The sequence below is a fragment of the Tigriopus californicus genome, chromosome 1 (assembly GCF_007210705.1).
Source record: "Tigriopus californicus strain San Diego chromosome 1, Tcal_SD_v2.1, whole genome shotgun sequence".
In the NCBI taxonomy this organism is placed as follows: domain Eukaryota; kingdom Metazoa; phylum Arthropoda; class Copepoda; order Harpacticoida; family Harpacticidae; genus Tigriopus; species Tigriopus californicus.
The window spans coordinates 14,199,418-14,225,002 of NC_081440.1; the positions used below are offsets into that span (position 1 = coordinate 14,199,418).

General features: G+C 42.1%; 1 protein-coding gene across 1 annotated transcript in view; it reads left to right on the plus strand.

The window, feature by feature from the left end:
- The window catches only part of LOC131889195 (allatostatin-A receptor-like), a 38,986-nt gene extending 20,439 nt beyond the window's left edge, over nucleotides 1–18,547 (plus strand). Inside the window, exons 2-4 of the mRNA XM_059238232.1 lie at nucleotides 953–2,675; nucleotides 9,368–9,674; nucleotides 16,106–18,547. Coding sequence (XP_059094215.1) covers nucleotides 2,335–2,675; nucleotides 9,368–9,674; nucleotides 16,106–16,747 — 1,290 coding nt within the window. The 5' untranslated portion in view covers nucleotides 953–2,334 and the 3' untranslated portion in view covers nucleotides 16,748–18,547. The remainder of the gene's footprint in view (nucleotides 1–952; nucleotides 2,676–9,367; nucleotides 9,675–16,105) is intronic.
- Nucleotides 18,548–25,585: the final 7,038 nt, after the last annotated feature.

Below are 25,585 nucleotides of genomic sequence, written 5' to 3' on the forward strand. Positions count from 1 at the left end.
GTTTGAATTTTGCTTTCGCGAGTGTGGTTTCCTACCTCAAAATTTGAGAATAAATCATTTCTATTTGCGACAAATGAGAGCGAGATCTGCCTTACCGAAAAAAATTCACATCAATATACTGATATCGTTTAAGGTTCATAAATTAGTTTATTACTCTCTCTGATTTGAAGAGAGATGTAAAGGTTTCAACGGTCTATTGGCCATAGAACATTTACCTACTCATAACATATCAGCGAATATCGTAACGAGAGTGGACGTCGTTTCGGTCCCAATNAGCTTTCCGAGAGTCTAACATTACGTGAATAACTGTCAGTCTCTTTAAGCGGTAGTGTTCCAAAGCCGTCGCTGTCATCATTCAAAGTGAACAATGGACCAGATCCACTCAGCTCAAGTCCCATTGAATATTAAAATTGCCTCTTCGCGCTTTCTCAAGGTCTCTTTGCCTTTATTTCTGTCTCGAACTCATTGAAACTCCGAATCCGATAAATTTAGAAGCTAAGCATTTTCAAATGCAGCGAACAGAAAAGGGGGGGGGGTGCTTGGCCCGAAGTTGGCCATTCGGTTGGAAGGTCGCTTTCCAAGGCTTCATGTTTACTTGTGTGTTTTTTGGCGCCATTAGTTTGGCTTTAAGGAGCAACAAAGGCACCACGTTGTACGGCCATCATCGTCGAAATGTCGAAATGCCGGAGAGCAATTAGTTGCACGAACAGATTAATAAGTCCAAGAGGGCCAAATGCACTGAGATGGAAAAGGTGTTTAAGTATGTGCAACCTCATTAAAGCGTTGTTCTTAGGCAAAGGATAATCCTTCACTCACGTCAAGCCGAGTTTGGCCTTGGACGGGCCAAGTTCATATGCCATGTGCTAACTCAATTTCGAAGCCCACGTTTCGCAACAATTGCACATTCGACGCTGAAGCAACATTCTAATCTATTTATTTTCTTCCAATTCAGGCAAGCGCGTGTGTGCCATCGAGGATTGGACCAATGGACCACTGAAGATCCAATATCAAGTTACTCTTAAAAACCTGTGCAAACAGTGCAAAGGGCACTCCAACGTCTTCTACCGTTTCCTGTGTCCTATTGAAGCTCAAGTGGAAAAGCCTAACCGGTCTTCAGGGCCTCGTAGTATGTGTAGTATGTGGCGCAAAACCACTCCCGGTCTCACTTTCCGAGCGTCCGTCCATCGAACGAGATTGCAGTACGGCAGGAGTATGGTATGGCCATTACAGGAGATCTCTCCTTGAGCAGATAAATCAAGGGGGTCCTCAGATTTTACTTCCTTTTGCCGCTGTTGTCATCGTGGGACCGTGAAAAAAGGTCGCCATTGCTGATCTCATTGGTGACTGGACTTGGCTTTTGGGGCTTTTTCCCCCAAAACAAGTCCTGGATTGGCTTGTCAACTCTTCAAGGCAAAGGTCAAAGACATTAAGCGAACCACGCAATAACAACTAAAATCAAGGCCCACCTCAGTGTTCTTTATTGTCCCTGGGAGAGCCACAACCTCGATCGACTAGCTCCATTCGATCCAGTCCCAGAAGTGTGAGAGGAAGAAGAGAGAGAGAGAGAGAGAGAGAAAAGGAGAGCTCATAAAGTGGAACCGTGCCATGCATCACTTTGGATTCAAGAGTCTGAAAGATGGGTCTATCGTCTCGCCATTCATTACCACGTTGTCGAACAATTTGATTTGGATTTGGATGCCCCGAGGAGTCAAAAGGCCTACGGCTTCAACCTCGAACCACAATGGCGATGAGCCGAACAGTGATCGAGCCTAAGGCCTAAAGCCCTCATTCTAAGCGAAAGCGAGAACACCCAAGAAGGGAGTCGAATAGACTCATCCATCAAACGAAAACCAATTTGTATCCCCCCTTTGGTGACCCACTAGACAATTTGGAAGAAGGAGCTTCCTTCATTGAACGATCCATTCCTTTCCTATCAGCCTCTCCATCCGAGCTGCTATTAGTCTGCGGTTTCAAACCCGAGAATACTAGTGAAATTCAAACCAACGTACGTACCGTACTAAAGGCTTGGCCAATCCATCGGGTGCCTCGCATACCAAGGCCAAAAGAACGTGAAAAAAATTGAAGACGGAATGCGATTCGGTCTGTTCGTTTGATCCAGTGGATTGAAGCTGAAGATCGAGCTCAAATTCACCGTTCCAAATCTAGTCTCGATCGTCATTGCCTAGGTTTTTTCATCAAGACTATCCGCCTCCCAACTCAGGGCGATCCATTTCCTTTCCTCTAGCGTAATCCAATCGAGTTGTCATCGTCATCAAGCGAACCCACTTCCATCTGTCTTAAGGAAAGTGAGCTTGTTTTTGGGTGGCAGACAAGATGGCCAATTCGAGCTACTCGTCGTTCACGAATGACTCCGTGGATGATTACCTGTCTTCTTTGGAGGATGAAAAAATGGCGGCCATGGCGGCGAGCACGGCTGATTTGGAACAAATGGTCGCTATCATTGCACCCATATTCCTATCTGTCGTCATTTTGGTGGGCTTCTTCGGCAATTTGCTCGTGGTTTTGGTGGTGACCTTCAACAAGCAAATGAGGAACACCACGAACCTACTTATTTTGAATTTGGCTGTGGCCGACCTTCTTTTCATCGTGTTTTGCGTGCCCTTCACGGCCACAGGATACGCCCTGCCACACAGCTTTCCCTTCGGAGATATTTGGTAAGCAATCATGATGAATGAGTGAGCGAGCGAGCGAGTGAGTGAGCGAGTGGAACATCAATTTTCGGGATTGGCTCCAAGTTTGTGCCCTATATTCACTTAGTAAAGATCGGTCCAACAGTCCACAAAGAGAAAAGGTCATTAGTGAAAAAATGGTCAGAGGGCAATTGAAACATCCTGCAAGGTCGTAATTTCGCACGGACGTACGGTTTAAAGAGAGCAAGAGCAAGAGGCCCTTTGGAGAGGCCTCTTTTGTTCGTTGAAGCGAAAGTGCTCTCGTCTTTACGAGAGGCCAGATTTCAATTACGTCTCGTCATTCTGGATTATCACAACAGAGCGGGAATTCGTGCGCAGTACATAGATAGATGCAGAGAGAGAGAGAGAGAAGGAGATTCTCCTTGATTATTGTGCGCTCGAGACTGGGGAGACGGGTGGAAAAATTCATTTATGGCCGGGCCCTACTACTACAAGAGGATTGACGGTGACATTTTTCTCTCTCCAAAACAGAAACGTGAATTGAATCAACAAAGGAGTTCACTGACGAGCTGTGAATGGAAGGGAAGGAAGGAGGGCAGGAGGGAGGGAGGGAGAGAAAGAAAGAATAATGAATTACTTCAGGCCCAGGGAGGAAGGCCTAAAGGCCTGGGCTCAGGCCAGATCCTTGGGTTAAAAAAAAGTCCTACCGTAAATCATGACGTCTGCTGTTCTTCAACTTTTCTTTTGTGCTCCAAAGTCAAGCTGTTTCCACCTGACTTTTCGGATTCTAATAATGACTTGAGCATCTCGAGCGCAATCAACACTCCTCGTCTGCAATAGAAAAATCAAGAGAGCCAGAGAATGACGTCGTTGTCAGTTTTTTTGGGGGGGGGTAGGAAAACTTCATCTGCAAGCTCATTCTGAACTCTGCCAAAAGCCATTATGAATATGCTTTCCATTCTGATCTCAATCATAAAAAATAGTCTTGATGGGATCAAGGTGATGCATGAGGACAATTCTCTTTTCGGCGAATTGCCTCAAATGCAATCGCTTTCATCGTGATGGCTCAGTTGGCAGTTATCATGAATATCATTAAAGGTCATATTGAACGAGGATCTTCCATTTGGAGGGAACATGGATTTGCTCTTCCGGTGTGACTGGTTCCAAGTCATTGAATCAGTCCTCAAGAAGAGTGACGACAAGAGCGAGCAAGCACGCTCTCGAAAGGCAAACCAACCATCGACGAATCTCTTTCGTAACAACGAGTACGCATTATTATCTCTCGGCCTAATGGCAAAATTCAGGTCGTTGAGAGACTGTCATATTTCAAGTGGAGAAAGAGGCCAAACGATCCCACGATGAAGTGCCATTCAACCGGCGTTTTTATGTGCACTGAAACGAGCCCAAGTTCAAACGTTTCGAGTGAGATGGTTTTTTTCCGCTCTCACTGACATTGAGATATCCCCTAGAGAGAGCCTTTCATCCCATTGGAATCTGAAACGTCGGAGACCTATCAGATTCTCTTTGTCTTTCAAAAAAATGGGGAGAGATGGAAACACATCCTGCCTGGCATTGGCGTCGTCGGTGAACAGGCAAGGCAATAAACCGACAGTTTTAATTGCAAGTACCATCAAAGACCCTTTTAGGACGACTTTGAATCAAGTTTGAACGAGGTCCCGAACTCGACTTTGAAGAGCTATCGAGCTGCATACGTACACCACGACGATATGGAAGATGCATTACGTTACCTTACACTAGGATTGCATTTCAAGTCGGTCTCTCGTGGTGGCAACCACATATTTTGTAAATATCAATATTGTTCCATTCCATTGGGAAAGTGCACCACTTATGAGGCTCTTTTTCTACCCTGATGCTTGTGACGTGTTTTCTCTTTCATGTGACAAGTCTTTGGATGAGAGGTGCATATTCTATGTACGTATGTACATATATGAACAGCAAGCATTCAATCTCTCGCATGTAACAATGACGTGTGCTATGAGTAATGAGCTATGCAAGTCTTTTGTCAAAGGTTTGAAAACAAACACAAAAACTTCCCAAACATTGCACCTTTGAACCAGATTCAGCTGCAAAATGCCCAAGCTTGTCTGAAGCCAATGGATGGAGTGAGAATGATGATGGTCTGTCTTCCCCCTCTGTATTCCTCGCTCTATGCAGTTTCTTACAACTCATAGAAAACATTTCTTGACCAAAGCACTACTTCACGGCATAATATATAACAATATTAGTAACTCCGTCTGTGCTTCTGTGCATCAATTATAGCGACATTTATTCGAAAGAGATCCCTACTATGAATGACTGGAGAAGAATCAAGGGCACAGATGCGAAACAGAGGGGGAAAAGTCATGCTCCCAGTCTTCATGGCCATCCAAGTCCGTGTCAGAGCTCGGTCGGCCTTCATTCGTGTATTCGTTTGTTCCTGTTCCATTCCTGTTACGTGGCAGCCCGAAACGACAAAACTTTTAATGCATTCGAGTGATGTGATTGCTTTACATGAGGGGTGGGAGCTGACGAACGTATTCCTCGTTTTCGTGCTCCACATCGTTTTGAGAGCCAGACACTTTCGTTCACTTGATTTTGGCTCGAGCTTTGGATGACAAAATAATTTGTAGCCTCGTACACCTCGTTTATCATCAGCGATCGCTGACAGGAGGCCTCATTTCGTCGTACAATACAATCGAGGGGGGACATTAGGTGCCTTCAGAATGAAGAGGACTCTGCCTGGATCCCATCTTTCTTTATATTGGGGTCCTGGGAATGAGAACTTGTTTGAGTGCGCTGATGCATTGCCGCCCAAGGAACAAATGTTTCGACCTGGTGCATCTTGCCAAACCAGAACTAGTGAATGGACTTTGATACTAGAGCGATTGAACGACTCGATAAGAACTTCTCTGGCGCACTTGATCGAAATTGGAAAAGCCTGCATAAGTTAAAAAAGAGAGGGTAGGATCTTCAAAGGCATTTCACCAAAGTTCGCTATAAGCTCCAAAGTACTCGCGCCCTCTGAAGAAGATTGGAACCAAGCCATCCATAGCGAAGAAAAACGAAATCAAACCATGGAGACTTCTATGCTGGCGAAAAAGCCAGCTTTTATCTGATAATCTTTTTTTTTTAAATTTATCTTTTGATCTTTTATAGAGGGTTGAAAAAAGCACATTGGGACAAGAAACGGAATGTTGAGTGAGCGAGTCGGGAACTATTTCAAAATAAGCACCTAAGGTTGCAACTAAAAGCTAGAAATACTTCCGATTCAGCGATTTGCAAGCCCGAAGAAAAGACTTTCACAAATGACAAGAATTTATTGCATGTCAATTACCCTCATTAGATTGACTCTATTTGAAGATTTCCAAAACAAACCAATTAAGTGGCATTTTTTTTATTAATTTTAAATTTGGCAATCATTTTCTTTAATTTATGTTGTTAAAGAAACTATTTCTCCAGCTGAACACTTGTGCATACTTTTTTGGCTATAAATGTTTGAACATTAGTGGAATATATTGTCGTTCAAACTGATTTACATGCACGCGTGCTGTTACTTCTTAGCAACAGCAATGCAAGTAAACACGTCAATAAATCTTGATACACTATTGCCGAAAATAAGTGCATTGTATGAACGAGTTTCGAAGTATGACAAATAATTGCATTGCATGGAATCAAACATTGTTCATGGAAAGAATCTGCTTGATTGGATTGCCTTCAGTTAATGCAATATTCAAAGTCAAAACTCCATGAGGTTTTTACTTCAAAACTTCAAAAGTCAAGGAGAAAAACCACGCCCCGCAAAAGCGAAATATGGACATGGTCATATTGAATGAAAACAGTTTTATGTGCAAAATTGGTTGGTTGGTTCTTTCTCGCTTGTCATGTCTCCGAAATTTGAGCCAGGATAATGAAACTGCTTATACAAAACCACACTCCCATATTCAGAGTGTCGGCCAAATAATTACTTTTTGACAATATACATACTGCGTAAAATCTAGAGAATCCAAGCCTGAGAGAAAAGATGTAAAGCCGCTTGCAGGCGCTTCTCAAAAGAAGTATTTTTAGCTTTTGCACGCAATCTCCAGGTTCTTGCAATATTGCACAATTCTTGACATAAGAAATACAAGCCTCTTAATTGTCGTGATCGATTGTTTAGAAAGTGAGACAAAGTTTTAAATGTAGCCCTACTTCTTTTCTACTTGACCCTCCACGGAAACAAGACAATGCGAATAGGACCGTGCTTACAAGCCGTCCAAAAAGGCTGTTTGAAGGTTGTAAAGAGTGTTTGAGATGAGTCGTAAGACTCGAGTTATTTCGTATATTCAGGGACTCAGTGCCGTAAAGAAGGTGTCCATCCAACATTTGAATTAGATTAGGACTAAAGTCTACATAAGCAACGGAACGCTCCTTTGAAAGGTGACAAAAATAAAAATCTTCGAAAATGTGTTTGTGCAAAACCAAGAAAGGTCACTTAACAGAGGCTTTAAAAAAGACTGACAACATGCCATCACATATATGAGCTTACTTCACTTGATGAAAGTTTGAAGAGAACTTTACTTAATGAATCTTGAGAGCACGAGATGCGCAGCATAAATTTTGATCACCACTTTTTCAACATGAAAGGTACGTTTCCGCTTTCTGGTTACTTTGACGACCTTTGTAAGCCTGATCATTCAAGTGCATCGGGAAGACCTCAACGTCTAAAGACAGAACATAGGCCAGACCAGTACTTGAAAATACAATCTCAGCGCTTGAGGCAATAACGCAGAACTTACTAAAAGTGCAGTGCTAAGCAGTTTGCATTTTTGAGTGATTGATGCCATTTTTCAACCCTTGTCACATTTTCAGGGCATACCTCTGAAAGTTAAGTTACGTCGCTCTATTGATAAAAAAAGATAACAAATCAAATTCTTCCCTAAGATGTCAAAATGACGAAAATGACTAATCACTTTGCCTTCTATATGGGGGTTTAACGACAAAATTTCTAACGGGGTACATATTTGCCCTATCTTTACACTAGGATCTCTCGATCCGGTAGGTGACACCCTTTCCGTTCTCCACAAGAGAGCTCCTCATCGGTGAACTAGAGAACACTAGAGAACAAGAGAATGGATGAAGAAGGAGATGGAGGCCATTTTTCACTTTGTTTACAATTTCTAGGATTTCCTACACTCTGCCACACAATGGCATGCCATACCTAAGAATAAAATGGCGCCTTCAAGGAATGCTTTAAAACTGCTTGTGGAATGCTCTGTGTACTTCCTAAAGGACTCGGTTGTCCGCTCAACCATTTCTTAAGAAGATACACCATTCTTCTTGCTCCTTGCACTCAAGTGCATGTAGAGTAAAGCATTTTTTTCCAATCACCATAACAGCAACTATTGTACCACAACGAGTGTGCCTAGAGTCTCGTGGGTCCAGGCAAAGGACAACCCTAAGCGTCGGTTCAAATGACAGAATCTTTCTGTGAAGGGCCTCATGGTGGTGTCATCGTAGAAAGGATCTACAGGGTGCCGTTCCAATATGGCGTGTGAGAAATGAGCCCGAGACAAGTTTTTCTTTGTGTGCCATTTGTCGATTTCACGGAACAAGAAAGATGTTCCCAAAACACCGCCCTCCGGTGCTGGAACGTTAGTTTTTTTTTTAGCAAGTTGTGTTATATGAGCATAGTGGCTTTGTAGTTTGTTTGATACGAGCACATTTCGCCCATAAAATCAACTGACTCTTTGGCTGGGCGTTGACAGGTGGAGCAACCCATTTGGGGAATGTTCCTAGCTTTGAGAATAACAGGGGACATTTTCCTCCTTGAATTCCGAGGGTTCCAGACTTGACCAGGGGTTTTCTTACCTCTGACATGATGACACCAGAGGGTTTCTGTTGAATATGTTTAGCTGAATACTTGGAAATCCTCATGCCAAGCTTTTCTGGGAAAATGTGAACCCATGGACTTATTTTGGATGAAAACAAATCTTGGCTTTTAATACGTCCTAAAGTGTGCCTCAAATCTAACAATTTACTCAGGATCAAGAAGGATACGGATAATGCAGGCAGTCAAAGTGTTTGTCTAACCCGAAAAGGTAGTAGCATCCATTTTGGACATCCCTTTTTATCTGAAACTGCCATTGCCTTTTTAACACCGTCTTGAAGTCGTCAACCCTTGACATGCACGTCTGGAATTTGGGAGCGTGGAACAATCTGCTAAATTGAAAAACGACATTCGCCTCGCTCCCAACAAACTCATTCGAATATTGCTGGCTCCTTTTTTGGCCTCGGGAACATCCAAGTGCTTTAATGGCAGTGGATCTATTCAAAATTGTTTCCCAGCCTCAGAATTGGCGACATATATCACCTGGCACTCAAATTGAACAACGACCTCGGAACCTTGTGACTCGGGTAGAAAACGTATTTTACCCAGAAATAAAGAGAGCAAGGAAGAGCTTGAAAGGAAAACTTTCACGGTGCCTTTCCTCTTTTTGCCTTGAACGAACGTGATCCTTTCGTTTAGATGGGAATAGGACATGGACCAACGAGGATCATTACCAGCAAATGAGCTTCAGATGAAAAGATTGGGGAGAAACTTTTTCCTCTCCATTGTCACTGTAATGCTCTTGAGCCAAAGGCGTGCCTTTGTTAAAAGTTTCAAGTTTCCTCTTTCGTGGCCATTTCGTCGGCCGTTAAAAAGTCACAAAACATCAATTCATTTATATTCCTTTCAGGTGCAAATTGTTCCAGTTTCTCATCATACAAACTGCTTATGTGGGGATCTACACGTTGGTGTTCATGTCCCTGGATCGCTTCTTGGCTGTGGTGTTCCCCATCGAATCCATGACCTGGCGCACCGAGACCAATTGTAAGCTAGTCATTGCAGTCACGTGGGTCGTCACCGTCATGGCCTGCGTCCCACTCCTCTTCGCCCATGGAGTCATCAACGATGGGATTGCCAACGCGTACTGCATGTTCCTCAACGAGAGGACCATCCCCTTTCTCTCGGATGGTTACAGGTGGAACTTGTTGACGTTCCAGGTAAGATCAAAAGCATTTTGTTTCAGCTTGTTTCAGTTCAGATCAATAGAATGTTGTGGAAGAGGGATATTTGCGTTGTGTGCGCCAGTCATCTCAGTTTCCAAGAAACTACATATACTCTCTATTCAAAGAGCCTCTTGTTCTTCTCTAACTGACGTCAAACTCGACTGAGCACAGCTTTACAATAAAGAGCCACATCTTGAGTTGTCAAGCTAATGCTCAAGACTTCTCCAAGAAGTCTGAGTTTTACAACGAACTCTCTTCAAGACAGCCCATTTCAAGTTGTTTATAGTTGAGAAGGTTTAAAGCAAAGATGAAACGCAACAGCCAAATAATACGAGCAAGGCCATCATAATCATAATGTTTCGGTGGAACATTGCTTAAGTCCTTTTTAACAATATGATTTGGACGCCCCCAAGGCCTCGGTACCATTTTCCTCAGAAAGAAACTCGTGGCATTTCTAAGTTTACTGCCCTTAATCCTTCCGAAGATCCCATTACTCAAACAAAACTGTAATGATCATGAAAGCTTTTGGGAGCCATCCAAAGAATAAGTGGATCGAGATCTGTTTGTGCAGGGGGTCTTTTGGGCCCCGTCGACCACAGGCCCATTAGTTGGTTTAATGTGTTATTCACTCTCTCCGTGACATTGTCTCCAAAGAGTTCAAAAAGACCCGGATCCGCCAAGTGACTGAAAGCAGCATTCATTAGCAAGCCAGGCACCCAATACGAGTGCAATTACCACATGCCATTGTGGTGGACCGGTTCTGCTGAAGGTAATGGTGCTGAGTCGACATCGTGACTGTGGGACTGTGCCATCCGACAAAAGGCATTGATCGACAGACTTAAGCTCCAACAAATCTATGCCCGATCTTCTTTACTTATTCCTAGACCGAGCCAACAATAGGCGGCCTTTTTCCTTTATTGCCCGACATTTGAGCCACAAAAGATTTTCCATGACTTCCATCTTGACAGAGAAGAAAAATCTCGCCCTCGTTCTCTCTCACTCTCCTCTAAAAATACCGAAAAAGGATGGTAGGTTCTTGTGTCGTGGTCAAGAAGAGATTACTTGGAGCTCCTTTTTTATGACTTAAGCCCCTGATTCGAGGAGCCACTCTGAAGGCACGAGTGGGAGGAGAGCTACACAATGGAAATTGAATGGAAGCGAATCCCGGAAAAGTTGTCCCATATCTGAACTTTCCGCCGTTCGAGAGCGATTACAGCCGCTATAACATTCGACACAAGTGACAACAACAGCGTGGTTTTAAGCACCCTTGCCTAAGACTTCCGCAATACCCTTTTCCGTCACCCTGGACATCACAAGTGATTATTTGCCCAGAAGAACAACACTTGCCAGGTTATTTAGGCTATCATGTTAGTGGCTCCTTTCAGATTTACCAGGATTTCGGCATTTCCTGTTGCAGTCGAAATTAATTCGTCAAGTTCCATTTTTTTGTCAGAGGAGGCTCTCCCACCTTTTAGTTTCCAAGCATGACATAAAAAGGTCCTTTTGGAACGTTCGGACACGGTTCAAAGGGTCTTTTGAGCTGACAAAGGTGTAGTGGGGGTTTCGGCTATATTTCTCTCTCATCTGAAGAAAAGGCGGAGAACTTTCTGGTAGTGTACGTCCCAGAAAGTTTGTGGACGAAAGAAATGCGAATCTCACAATACTGCCGATTTTGGAAGTACTTTCCTTGAAAAATCCAATCCAATACCCTGGGATGATGATGTTGTTCGCCCACTTGCAAGTTTATGGACTCTGTGAGCTCGACAAGTCCCTAAGGATTCCACTCCATTGCAGCTCTACTTTTTTTTCACAGCCTTACCTATCTTTTGGTCAAATTCTTGAGAAGTCGTAAATGAGGGATACCGCAGATCCTCACAATTTTAACATGGACCAGTTTCAAGGCCTCGTGTTCGACGGCATTCCTGGTTTTGGCTTAAGAAATGTATCCCAAGGAATGAGAACCATTTCATAGTTATTGCTTGTCAGTGTTGGTATTCTTGGCCTCCCTTCCAATGCTTTAGTATAATGCGATCTTTATCCCTCGGCGAGGTTTTGCCAAGATTTAAAACAATTTTGAAACAAACGACCAGGGTTGCCAAGATGTCGGTGAGGCTGACCCTCACGCACTTATGCAAACTCCCGAGCGGCTTGTTTGGATTATGGCAAGAAATATACGTTCCACATCCCAGGAACATTTGGCAGGCTATTCAAGGATGCCAATGTGGTGCATTTGGGCACAAATGGTGGAATTCTCTCGGAATTGCCTCCTCGGAAATATTTTCCGATCAGCCTATTTTCCGATCAGCCTCTCCAAGAGGGCCGTTCTGTTTTTATTAATTCTATTTCGGAAGCTCGTGAAAAAGATATTGCCTACCAATGCACCCAAAACTCTGGCCACCCACCATTCAGTATAAATACCAAAAATTAAGATACAAGAAATGCTCAGACACGAACCAGTAATAGCTCAGTTGTGCAATTGTAAGAAAGGCCATAAAATCAGAGCTACCACAGTTTAGTCAACACCATATTTGGCTTGCGCAGTATTTTTGTGCAGTAGCGCCTGGATTCATCAAACGGCTTCTTTTGCCAAAAGAAACTGACCCCCAAGGCACAGAGCCATAACGTTTCGATTCAAAGTGACTCCTAAGACTTCACTTGATGGCATTGGTTAATCCTAATTGGTGCTCCACGCGGACTCGGAAATTGGAAACCTCGTGGCCTTAGAAGTAACCTCATTTTTGGGCTTCCGTCAGCGAGTCCGCAATCCCGGGTGACTTTGGGTGGGTCTTGAAGATGTTTACGGAGCTAATTCGGTAACTAGCTCACATTTAAAGTGCATACAGGGCAAGTGGACGAAGTGCATCATCCATTGTCATGATATGCATCTCGAGAATACTTGAATATCTAATAGTGCAGCTCTTTGGCCAGAATCTCCCGTGCAAGGCACATATGGAATGGGTGAAATTAATCTTGATACACATTACCGTACTCCTATCCTGAGTCTGGTTGCTAAAATGAGCGCACTTTAGGAGATACAACTGGACCAATGCAAGTGTGCCAAAGTCTTATGACATGGGGGGGGGGGATTTGTCGGGCATTAGGGCTTCTCCCTTGTTGTTGGAGGCAGTCCTGACACACATAGATTAGAAACATTGTTAGGATTAGGCGCAATGATCCCTGTCAAAGTGATTTGGCAGTGGTAAAACAATCCGACAGGAAAAGCGAATTCGGCGCATAGTGATAGTCCTATCGCGGTTTATGATGATGATGATGCATGCATGCAATCCTTTGTCGTATCAGAATTCAGGAAGGAAGGAAGACAAACAAACCGTACATTTACAGGCACAAACCAAATTATTGGACCTGTCAATTAAGTGAGCTTCAATGGCCAGTGCACAAAGTATTTGGAATTCGTCTTTTCTTTTCAAATTTTATCATAGGGATCAAGATGGATGTTAATGCTCATTATAAATAAGAGGGAAAATTGTCAGCATTAACTATCAAAGTATTTCTATACAAAAGTATTCTTTTGGATATTGGAATTGGTTCCTTGTTCTTTTGGAACAATCATATCATGCATTGACAATTTCTTTTCTTTTAGAAATATCACAGTAAGAAGTAAAAAATGAGCACTTGAACATTGCACAAATGCAAGTTGGTCCAATATCTCAGCCTAATACAGATGGAATTTGTGCAACAAACTCAATACTTTGATCGGATTCTCGAACAATCTCGATTAGACGGCGACAAAGCAAGGGGAAATATCGGAGAAATTAGAGCGTAAATAATTTTGAAGGCAATACCTTATCAGAGAGTTGATCTTTGTTACGCTCTCACAACCTTATTATGATTTAACTTACGACCATCGAGTTTCAAAGTCAATTGACCCCTCAAAGACCAGAAACTATGGCCAAAAGCCTCTTAAACTGTTCGACGCTAATTTTTGAACATTGAAGGTCACTCAATGCCATTTCTTACGAACAGATGGCGCCACAACTTTTTGCCTAATATCAAGGGGAAATCCCCTAGGTAACTGCCATCTCAAATATGCTCACATTGAAAATCCAAATAGCCGAGTGGGCTAACATACGCCATCATAGAAAGAAAAGTGTGGGTTCGGATCCCGCCTTGGAAAGGAAATTTCAAAGATAGTGGTTGTAGTGAAAGGTTAGACCAATGTTTTACTCCGAGACAGAGGTCCCCGTTAAACATATCTTGTGATGATGGGCTTGATTGGCGGTGTCGAGACCTTCACTTTCAGCTTTGGCTTCCTCAAATAAACAAACTATGGTCTAATTTTAGACAGGGCAATTTCTTTGTTTTCGTGTTTTATTATAATTTTGATCACTAAGCGGTGTCAGCTGAAAATTGTACCTATCAAAACTGACAGACAAATCTTTGGGTTGAGGTGCCGCAGATGTTCAAACGTCAAGCCAGATTGTCCAACAAGCTGAATGAGGTATTGTGAGGTAATGTACAGAGAAATGTGTCATTTCTACGGACGGGCAAATTGTGCAAAACAGCAAAGCCTTTTTGGGGCAAAAAGGTGCAAAAAGGCAAAAAGGTGTTACAAAAGGTGCAAATAAAATCGAAAAAGGGGGGAACTTTAACTATATTTTTCAAAGCAGTACTTCTTAAGAAGCTTCTTGTTAAAAAACGAATTTTGCCTCAATTTTCGACCTATTTGACATAACTTTCTTTGAATTAGGTCAAGGAATGCTTCCCCTTGATTATTTTTCTTTTTCCAGAATAGATCGGCAACATTGATATCTAGGTTTATGCCAAATGTGCAAAGTAAAGTGCAAAATAACAGCAAAAAGGTGCAAATAAAGGTGAATAGTGCAAATGTGTAAAAAAAGTAGTCTTTAATGACAAAAATGTTTTTTACACAATTTGCCCGTTCCTAGTCATTTCCATTTAAGTTAACAAACCAATTGCGTTAAGTGAGCAATGTGTCATAATTCAATCAAGTTATGAAGTACAAGAGTGGGAAAGAAGTCCTTATTATTGATAGACTGGTGGTTTTTGAGTGACAGCCTCAATTTCGATCAAAAATTGGGCCAAATGTTTTTGTTCTAAACGTTCTCGGACTTATCATCTTCATGTTTCTACTGAATGAGCGCTTGAGCGAGATAATGTCTTGCACGAAAAGTAAAGCACACTTTCTCGCCATCTCCTCACATGAAAATTTATCTCTTTCATTTTAATTTCTGTGACCTCCATTCAGAGGAAACTTCTAGTCTCTGTGGTCTTGGAATAAAAAAGAATAGATCTTTCCTGCCCTTTTTTTAATCCGGCAAACGAGTTTTTCTTCATAGAGCTGGATTTTGTTGCTTGGAGTTGCACGACTTGCTTCTTGGATTTTTTTGGATTCGAATCACTGAACTTCAGTTAAGTTTGAAGTCTGGCATGGATTATTGAAACTTGATTATATGGTTCATTCGTTCTCTTGGCAAAAGTATTACGGTTTTCGATGTGGTGCTCAATCATTTGGTAAATGACTTTTGAGCTGCCAAAGTAACGAAGAACAGATTCAAGTCAACTCCAAAGTGAACAATCGAACTCAATTTAGACCACCTGCTCCTCCTAATATTGGCTTTTCCGGATGCCAAGATGTGATAGTCGAAAAGTTCCCTTTTTTTAGGAATAAAATGTTAATCCAACCCTGCAAATCATAGCTTTTGGGGGGAATCGTACTATTGGTGGAAGTGAGCTCACGACCTGTTTATTCATTCTATTACTATTCTGCACAACGTCTGTTCTTTTTTTGCTGGTAGTGTAATATGCCTCATACGAAACAGCTGGGTTTTCCTGAACCTCCTTGCAAAGTCAACTCGTTTGCCTAAAAACGAACCTTTTTTTACTGTACTTTCCTGTTAACCACATTCGGAGGTGGTTAGGGTAGCGATAAGTGGGAATAACTCGGGCCTCAAATAAATGTACAATGGATAAAACTTTGTTATCCTTTGCGATAACATTTAATGAGAATGGGCCAAAGTTTTCACTTCGTCTCCAAAGTTTGAAGCCTTTCAGTGAAAGCCAATATGTTTTGTGTCATTTGCAAGCGCGCATAAGTAAGGACGGGAAACGCGATTAGTGGTTGGCAAAAAAGAGGGAAGAATCCTCCTACAGGTCTTCTTCCTGTCCTCTTTTTCGTCATGGAAGGCTGTCATTTGCATGCCTGACAATTTGCAAACGAGGAAACAGTTATGAATGCAACAAGCTCGGCTATTAAATTCCACCGAAAGTCGAGGTTGGTTTCACAATCAAGCTCGGAACTATTAGGCAGAATGGCTTTGCCGGGGCTGCTAAACCATGTTGAAATGGAACGACTTACATGATAAATGGCATTACGTCCCAAAATATCATGACTAAAAAGGGGTTCTCGTTCTCAACTACCCAGTTTGGTCCTTTCTTACTTGCAGATCTCGTTCTTCGCCACGGCCTACCTCTTACCATTGCTCCTCATCTGTGGATTGTACTCTGTGATGCTGCATCGCCTCTGGAATCAAGCACCCGGAGGGCGTGCCTCCGCCGAGAGCATCAAGAACAAGAAGCGCGTCATCAAGATGGTATTGGTGGTGGTGATCATATTCGCACTCTCCTGGCTCCCGATTCACGTCATCCTCATTATGAGAGGCATGAAGATCTACCCGAACAATCCGGTCACGGTCACCATGCAGATCATTTCCCACATCCTGGCCTACAGCAACTCGTGCGTCAACCCCATCTTGTACGCGTGGCTCTCGGAGCCCTTTCGTCGAGGCTTCTGGGCGGTCATTACCTGCATCCGGCCCAGCGGACCTCACGGGGTGCTTCAAAATGGATACCAGATGGGCGACGTCATGCCACATGGTCGAAAGGCTGGTCATGCGAAGAAACCGCCTCAACAGAAGAATGGAACCTCTGCCAATATCGAAGTGACAGCTCAACCCAAGGAGTCGACTCCGGTGGTGAGTAAGACGCCCACCAAAGTGGTGGTCAATGAATCTGGAGAGGTCGAGACCCAAGCTAATCCCCAATTGGACCATGATGACGTGACAGCCAAAGCAACACCTGTAGTGTAGTTTCACAACATGCCAAGCAAGCAAGCAAGCAAGCCAGCCAGTCAGCAAGCAACATTCAGAGACTCGTAATGAATGACTTGCATGCGCTGAACCCGACAAAGAGAGCCAGCAAATTAACCATTCTGCGTCCAGAACTGCTGGACCAGGATGCATGCCCTGTTTCCTTGTCAATACCCACACATCAACATCATTCATCAGCCTTGTCTACTCGAGAGTTCGGTGGAACAGAAGTGTTCTGGCTCTGGTATCTTTAGAATTCCTCTCAGGATCGGTTCCATCAGTGGGAAGTGCTTCCAAAACACCTCCAGCTCGCTTGAAAAAAAGTCATGTCCCCTGAACAATATTTGTGAAGAGAAAAGCGAACTGCATCATGGCGAGGTCTTTGTGGCTCTGGTATTCGGTCACCAATGATAGAAGAAGAAGCTAGGGAGGATATATTCCAAGGATGATGCAGCCCAATGCCAATGCCTCTGCATCGAGATTTGATGCAGGGTCCATGCAACCAACGGCCATGTACAGCGTAACAGAACATCTCGACCTAGTGAGTGTGCCACCACTACTCCGACTCCTCCTCCTACTACTACGACTACCACTACGGACGTACGTATGTACACATGTATGTATGTACTGTGCTATCGTGTCGTATGCATCGGGTTCATCCAAAGAGCAGCGGGAGGACAAAGGAGGGTTTTCTGTGGATTGGACTGCATCCGATGCGTTGGTCGCTAAAGTGAAAGAGACGGATCAGCTTTCAAATATTGATTGCGGACACAGCCAAGAGCCAACCTCAAGAGGCATGTGTACGATATCTGCTCTCAATTGCGAAGGCGCATTTTTATTTCACGACTTGTCGTGTGATTCTTTTAGCATAACATGTGAGTCCAAGCTGACGAAAAATGTAGTAGTCACAGCAGGCCTGGGTTTCAAGTTGGTTCCCATCATAATCCCAAGATTGTACTGTTTAGCAGCCATCCTCTCTTTCTGTAAAACTCCGTGTCTACATATTTGTGGCCGAATGGCCGAGTTATATGCCTCGTCTTGAGGCAATTTATAGCAATACATAACTTAAGATCCCATTGAATTCCAAGAGACGCCTTTATTTGAAACCAATTCAATCTTGCTTTATCGTGCTTGGGTCCCGGTTTAGATCTCGCCAATCATGACCAATGTAAATGACACAAATGTATACACTACGTATGAATTGCACACAATTGTTGTGACATGAGTGAGTGGTGAGAATGGGCGGGACTTTCATTTCCGCAATTCATGGAACGACCACATTGGTACCTTTGTTCAGGGCAAGGCTATTGAACTTGATTGACGCGAAAACCGTTCAAAATGCAAATCTGGCCCTGGGAATTTCAGATTAGGTGAAATCCTTCTGTTCGCTCTTTCTCAATGCTCAGAACTTAGCTTAGAACTACGTACGTACAACAACAACGCTCTATTCAAATGTCTGCCAATCCTAGTGTCGTTTGTTAAATAGGAACGTCCCCCCGTTCATTGGAATGGAAGAGCTGTTTGTTATGGCATAAATGTTAGATCCCTGAAGACTTTCGTTCCGCTGAGTCCCCTAATAGAAAAAGTCAGACTTTGTTGAGTGAAGTGCACCCCAAACACCACCTTCAAGTACGTTTGGAACATCTCTGCATTGCCCTTGTGTTCCAATCCCCGCTGTGATGTTCAAATGTCGTCATTTAATGTACCTTTCAACTAAAATGGAGAGCCATTCATTTACTTTTAGTGTATGACCGTTGATCTGTAAACAAGAAGGAAGAAATAAAGTTCTATTTTGCTCGACGTACGCTTGCCAAGGAGAGGAAAAAATAACACGACTCGATGCATTTACACGAATCGATGGTTTTATTTCCTCATGCTCAATTTGAGAGCTTCCTTTCACTTTTGATTTATGCCAGCTAGGCCTTAGAAAAGTCAATGCTCTAAACTATGTCGCATAATGTTGGTCTTCTCGAGGCTAGAAAATCCGATTTACGAGGTACAATTCTGTGATTCATTAAGAGACAGATTTCTCTGCGGGATGTGCTTCTAAACATTGGATTATTATGATCTCTGGAATGCTGAAATAATTCAAATGCCTGTTTGGCAGGAGGATTGCAACACTTACATAACAGTGCTAATCTAAGGTGGAAATGCGTCTCTCTCTCTCTACGTGCCAAGACCACCAAGAACAGGAAGTCTTTGAATTGAATCGTCACCCAAGCGACCAAAAAGGCCAAATTGAGTAAGGTTGTTATTGTCTAGATTGGAACTCCATGAGAAAATAAGCACGAAGCGTACAAGAAATATACAAATGGACTTGGCAGTCCTCCTGATCGAATTGGATCTAGGGCAAAATTTCCTGGCAAACTGCGTTATTACATATTGGAATAAATTGCCACTTCGGGTGCAAAACACGACAAGCTTGTTATCGTGCAATAAATACTTGAACTCCTCATGACCAAGGTAAATTTGTTACAACCTCAACTCATAATATTTGTATTATTCTAATGGATACACTTTTCCATTTTCACCGAAAATGTTTTTGATAATTAAACAATATAGGGTATATCATCAAACTTAGCAAACGACACTTATGATACTTATGGAAACTCAACCACGGACAACTCGACACATAGGACAAAGATTGAGCCTAATGGATTCTGCCAAAAAGAATTCATACTGATTGAACCGAACTGCAACTTAAATCCCAGAAAGGTATTACACAATTCATGATTTGATTTTTCTTCAAGATTTATTAGTATTCATTGCAATCTAAGTTATTTCTTTGCCGCAAATTGTAAGTTCATTCATCAAACTTCAATTTTTTCTTAATATAATTTTTTTCTAAGCAAAATGATGTGCCTAATTATTGCACTGGGTCGTCGAGTTCTCCGTTACCGTGGAAACTATAGTTATGGGGAACAAACCACAAACTAGGGACGGACGTAAGTAGGCTCCTCTGGCTATGAATTTACAGAAAAAAGTCATTGGGAACCACATTTACTGGATGTTTTTTTGTAAACATGATCTTTTCAAATGGGTTTCGCATTGGAGGCCGTCGCTTTTCTTTGTATTTGGAAAAGGTTTAACAGATATGGATAGCATTTGTTTTGAAAAAAGCACGACCTCCAAAGTGAAATTGGAGACATATTGTTATTCCATATTTTTTCGAATTGAAGATGGCCTTATTTGAAATAGTTATGGCATAGTGGCTGTGGGCTGCATTTGCCGACATTGCAGACACGTAAGGGCACATTTTTGCCGTGAGTTGTACGTAGAGTGGCTGATCGACAGGAACTGTTATTGGCAACCTGTATAAGGGAATGACATCAATCAAAGATGCCAATATAGCAGGAAACTTGAAAAATACTTTACATCGATTCGCAAACTCAATACCAGAACAAGATTTAGTTGTAAGTCACTTTCCATTGGGCGCACTTTTTCTTTTCTTGCAGGTGAGCCACTGTACGAACCAATTCATGACTGATTGGAATTGGCCACTAGGTTGTGCATCCTGGTGAAGAAACATGGAACACACCGACTAGCCCATGGCTGGTGGCAAATGGAACTGTCTTAGAACCCTGTTACCTTGGGCCTATCAATGCCAAACTCCTAAAACATGGAATTTGTTCCAATCACAATTCGGACAAGATAATGCCTCTCCTGGGTGTGCATGCTTTCAATTTAAGTTCAATGGCCATAAATGACTGAAACCTAATCAAATACACAAATGCATGATCCAAAATCTGAATAAAACTACAGCTAACAGGATTCAGATTTCTTTGAAATCCATAGCCATAACGACCATTTCTCTTTAGCGACAAAACACAAATGTCTTTAATAAGAAATGTAGAGTCAAGAGAACAAAAGGTTGCGTGACGGCATACAAACAATAACAAAATAGCGATAAATCTTCAGCCTTGAAGCAAAAACATGTGCAACCAATTCAGGGCAATTCTCATTTAGCGAACTCTGCAAATTGTAAATTGTTCGCCAATCCTTTCAATCGAGCAAGTTGAAACACGTCAGAAGCAGTTGTTCGCTTGCCAATCGATTTCAGCAAGGAAACCTAAAACACGTGGCCTTGGACAGGCCTCGCTCTGAAAGTTAAGAGCGCAAGGCGGTCGCTTGCGATGGAGGCCCTATTCCTAGATCCTGTGCATGTGATTAGTACGAACATTGTTCAAGTCTCAACATGAGTAACTAAGACATGCACGACTGTACGTAGGTCAATGCTATGCTATAAAGACAGAATACAAAGGCTTTCTCCAGTACAGTCCATTTTAGCCCATCACGAGCCAACCAAGAGTTGATTTCCAATACAACCCAAATGGAGTTCCATTTCCCCAGCGTATTGGCCTTTTCCCCAGTGAGAGGCTCATTTTCGGATTTGAAGATCCAATGTCAAATCCAGCCCATTGCAGGCCGCCAGGCCCAGAAAGGCCAGTCGGCCTCCTCGTCTCAATCGGAACCCCAATCGAAGGTTTTTGAGGTGCATCGCTTGATTTTGGCGGCAGGATCGGGCTATTTCCGACGTCATCTCATCCCCAGGGACTCAAGTCAAAGCCCTTTGGAACTGGAGCTACTCGGCATCAAGCCCCGTATTTTTCAGCACATCTTGGACCTTCTCTATGACGGAAGAACATCCTTGGCTACGCGGAGAGACGTCTGTTACTTTGCCCATACTGCTCGCCACCTCGAACTGAATGTGTACCAGGATATTGAAGAAAAATGCCTGGATGAACTGCCACTCCTCTTGTACGGGAAACACGAGAAAACCAAGAGGCAAGATCATAAATCTCCAGCCGGAGCGAACACAAATGCAGGTGATCAAAAAGTAGACGATGCCAACGAGTCTGATGGGAGTGAGCACCTCTCAGACGATTCGGGGGCCTCTTCTGAATTGAGTGATTCCAAGTATTTGCACGAACTATGGAAGAAATACGCTGCCGACCCGAAATGCCACGACCGAAAGGAACCCTCTTCCCGTCTTCGACCCAAAATCAAGGTGGAACTTCGAGGCAGCCGAGGGAACATGTGGAAATGTGCTAAATGCGTGTTTTCGTCATCAAACAAAGCCAAATTGGAGAGGCATGTCGCCAGACGACATGACATAACGTATAAGATCTAAGAGTGAATAAAGTTTGAAAAGAATGTCTCAACCCCTGATCAAAGAGGTCTCTCTCTCATTCCTCTTTTAAGTGGATCAAATTTTAATCCGAGAGGCTTTGTTTGCTGTTGAGACCATTGGTCGTCAATAACACGGAAATCGTGCCTTGATCACGAGTTTAATCCAATTTCCTGTCCTTGCATGGAGCAATTCCAAGAATTTCCACTCACTCTTTAAAGGAACGTATTTTCATTCGATGAATCTCTCGAAAAGGCGGAGGAATTGGTTCTCAAAGACAAGGAACAAAATGAGGGCGGGATAAGAGAAAATTCAATCCCAAAAGGTTATCCTATTTTTCCTTGTGAAAAGCAAAAAGGCCCCGCACGAGTTGGCTTCAAGAAAATCGAATTGCCGCTCACTATTTTTAGAAAATATGCTTTTAGACTATGTGAATCACGGTTTGGCTTCGAGAGCCTGACGAAGATAACAAAAAAATTGGGACGATTGTTTCAGACGATCCTCTAACAAGAAGCTAACGTCGGATGCTATTCAAATCAAAAAATCCCTTGAAGTGTTCAACTCTTTTGAAAGTGAAAACACTCCACTTGTATTTGTACGAGTACAAGGGGCAAAATGGATAATGAATTTTCCTGCAGTTAAGACTTCAATTTAACGCCTTCAAATACTCTCCTTTTGATGCATTTTTCCTTCACTTCTTGAAATGGGTTCCATTCTTCCAACTTGAAGACATTCCCAAGATCCTTTTTTTTGGCCTTGAAATGGAAGGAGTTGATCGTGGTTCTTCCATTTTCGTTCACATCCTTTTGATTCATTTCGTTGGAATATCAATGCATAAAATTGCTGTTTCCTCTAAACTGCGTTGAAATTCTACATCAAAAGTTCAACCACGACTGCAGAAAAAAACGCGTCCGGAATGAAGCTTCCTTCCTGATTTCTTTTGGGTGGAATTTGACATTTTGAGTCTCAGATATCACGCTTGAAGTTTTCCTCCAAGCATTCTTGGAGGAAAATACACTTTCGCATTCTCGTTGGCGGGATCCAAGATGTTGGAGGTCTGAATGGCAATCTGGATTGATTTGCAAGCTCACTTTCGAAAGCTTGAATTCCGTACAAAGGTTTGCCTTATCACAGTTAATCAATGACATGTGAGAGGTTTTTGAAAATGAAATTTCATTTTTCAACATTTCAAACATCTGGCTGTCCGGTATTAAGTGTTAACATGTTAACAGTGGCGCATATGCAGTAAGAATTGCGACTCTAGTGCTAGGCGATTTTTGACGGCACATAAAGGCTCATTGTGGGACCCACAATTCTGAAAAAGAGTTCGCTTGATTGCCAAGACTTCAAGTAACTATTTCAATTATTACAAAACAAAAAAAACCTTGTATAAAAGTTCCTTGATGGGCTAAAACTTAAATCAATATATATTTATCCACTTGCAATAGACCACTAGACAATGTGATTTAAAGCTTGAATATGTTATGTTATGAGCGCACTTAGCTACGTGTTCAATCACTCCAGAGATTGTATCACAAAACTAACTCTGTACAAGTCGATTGTTCAGTCACAAAGTGAATAAACTTCGCCTACTTGGGCCCCAATGAGTTGAACCTATGTCCAAAAAGTGGAACAATTGCAAATATGTTTTACTAAAAACACTGCAGGAATGGGAGAGCTCTTGAATTGGCAAAGACTAGAGAGGTTGGGACGGTACAACATTCAGTGAAGGTATGAAATATATCTTTACTAGATATGAAGGGCTGGGAATCCAAATTGACGCCCTTCTCTCCATAAAAACCACATATTTGTTACAGATCGTGTTAAGCACATTGGTTTAGTTCTAGCCATATCCAACTAGAAATGTTCTTGCTAGAAATTGCGTTATCTAACACTACCAAAAGCACCGAGAGATACTGTAGTTGAAATTCAAATTTCCATGATATCGAACGAAAGAAGTATGAATCGTTCATTCATAAATGTCAATCAATCCCACGTTAGCTTTGCAGTATGGTCTGGTGTTTTAAGTTTTATGTTGCAAAATCAAAAGAAGTTAATTTTGGAAGCTATCATATTGCTATTCAAAGTGTTAATTAAAATGTGATTAAAAAAAGTTTGATGGAATTAGCGATTTCAAATTCTAGATTTTAAATTCAATTGTTTTCTTCTAGGCGTTTTTAACAAGGATGTAAAGCTAGCTCAAAGGACCAGTTTCCTGTCGCGAACGAAGTAGTAAACTATGTGAAAAATCATAGTTGTTAGAAAGCATCATAACTTCCAAATTTTGCAATTTTATCGATATTTCACACAAGTTAAATGAATTGTGGAACGGAAGGACGATTTCATGTCTCATCAACCGAAATAAATTGCTCAAGAGGTTCGTTTTGAATCGAAGTGTTGTCATTGAACATGAGCTTTACGGTCATAATGTTTTATATGATCTAACGCCAAGCACATTACTTTTGTGTGAATAACTGCCTTGATTTCTGCTAACCTTTTTCCCTGTACCATTTTCGTAAAATGAAATTTGTCAAAAAGATGAAATGGCCTGTCTGTTTTAAATGTTTCTAAACTGACGTGATTGTGATCACAAAATGACTGCAGTGCAAACCTGGAAGAGTCGCATTATCGCTAATTCCATCAAACTTTTCAAATCACATTTTAATTAACACTTTGAATAGCAATATGATAGTTTCCAAATTTAACCTCTTTTGATTTTGCAACATAAAACTTAAAACGCCACACCATACTGTATAGCAAACATGGGATTGATTGACATTTATGAATGAACGATTCATACTTGGCCATTTGGAAATACATTTAACTTCATTACGAGTTTGAGAAATCAGCCGTCTTCGATATTGATTCAGACCTATGCGTGTCCTCCTCGTTAGCGCTTTTGGTAGACTTGCATGTTTTTGTGTTTCCTTCTTCGGGAACATATCAAGCAATATGTGGTCTCAATTGCCACTAATATCCTAATCAAATTTAACCCACCACGCACGTACGTAAATCGTTCATAACAAGAGGAGGAATGGAGATTCTTCCTTCCTAAAATGAAAATGACAAACGCTAATAGTGTGCATAAACAACATGTTAGGCAAGCGAGTCAAAAAGTACGATCTGTGATCAAATTAGAAGGCCATCATTCATCAGTCGGCAGGATCCGTCAGTTTGTCAACTCTGTCTCTATTTGAGGTAACATAAATGGGCTTCCCAAGAGCATTTCAAGTTAGGGATCACATACAAACTTTGAAGCCATACATTTGTTTGCCTTCTTTCGAACCCTCGACTCAGGCAATGTTTGAAGGGTTCAATGAATTGGAGCAAATAAAGTAATATGTGAGTGCAATAGGACTACAGTGGCTTTAGGACGCCATAACTTGGGAAACTGGACTTCCGATTGAGAAGGAACTTGAGTACCTACATACCTTCCACAACATCGAACATGGATCTTATTGAGCGGAAACTTTGCTTTGTGTGGGAGTTATTCTTTGCTTTGCGTACATTGAAGGGAATGTCCATGGTGAAACCAGGATTATCTTTTATACATGGAAATCGAGTTGTTCAAAGCATGTAGAATAGTTCCTAAATGTGAATTACCCATTACACTTTGGGTTTCAGTCTAGAAGTCCACGAGATATGCCTCTCTTTGAAAGTACAGCGTTTAAATTTGCGCCCAAGTTTTCAGAGGAAAAATGATTGTCTTG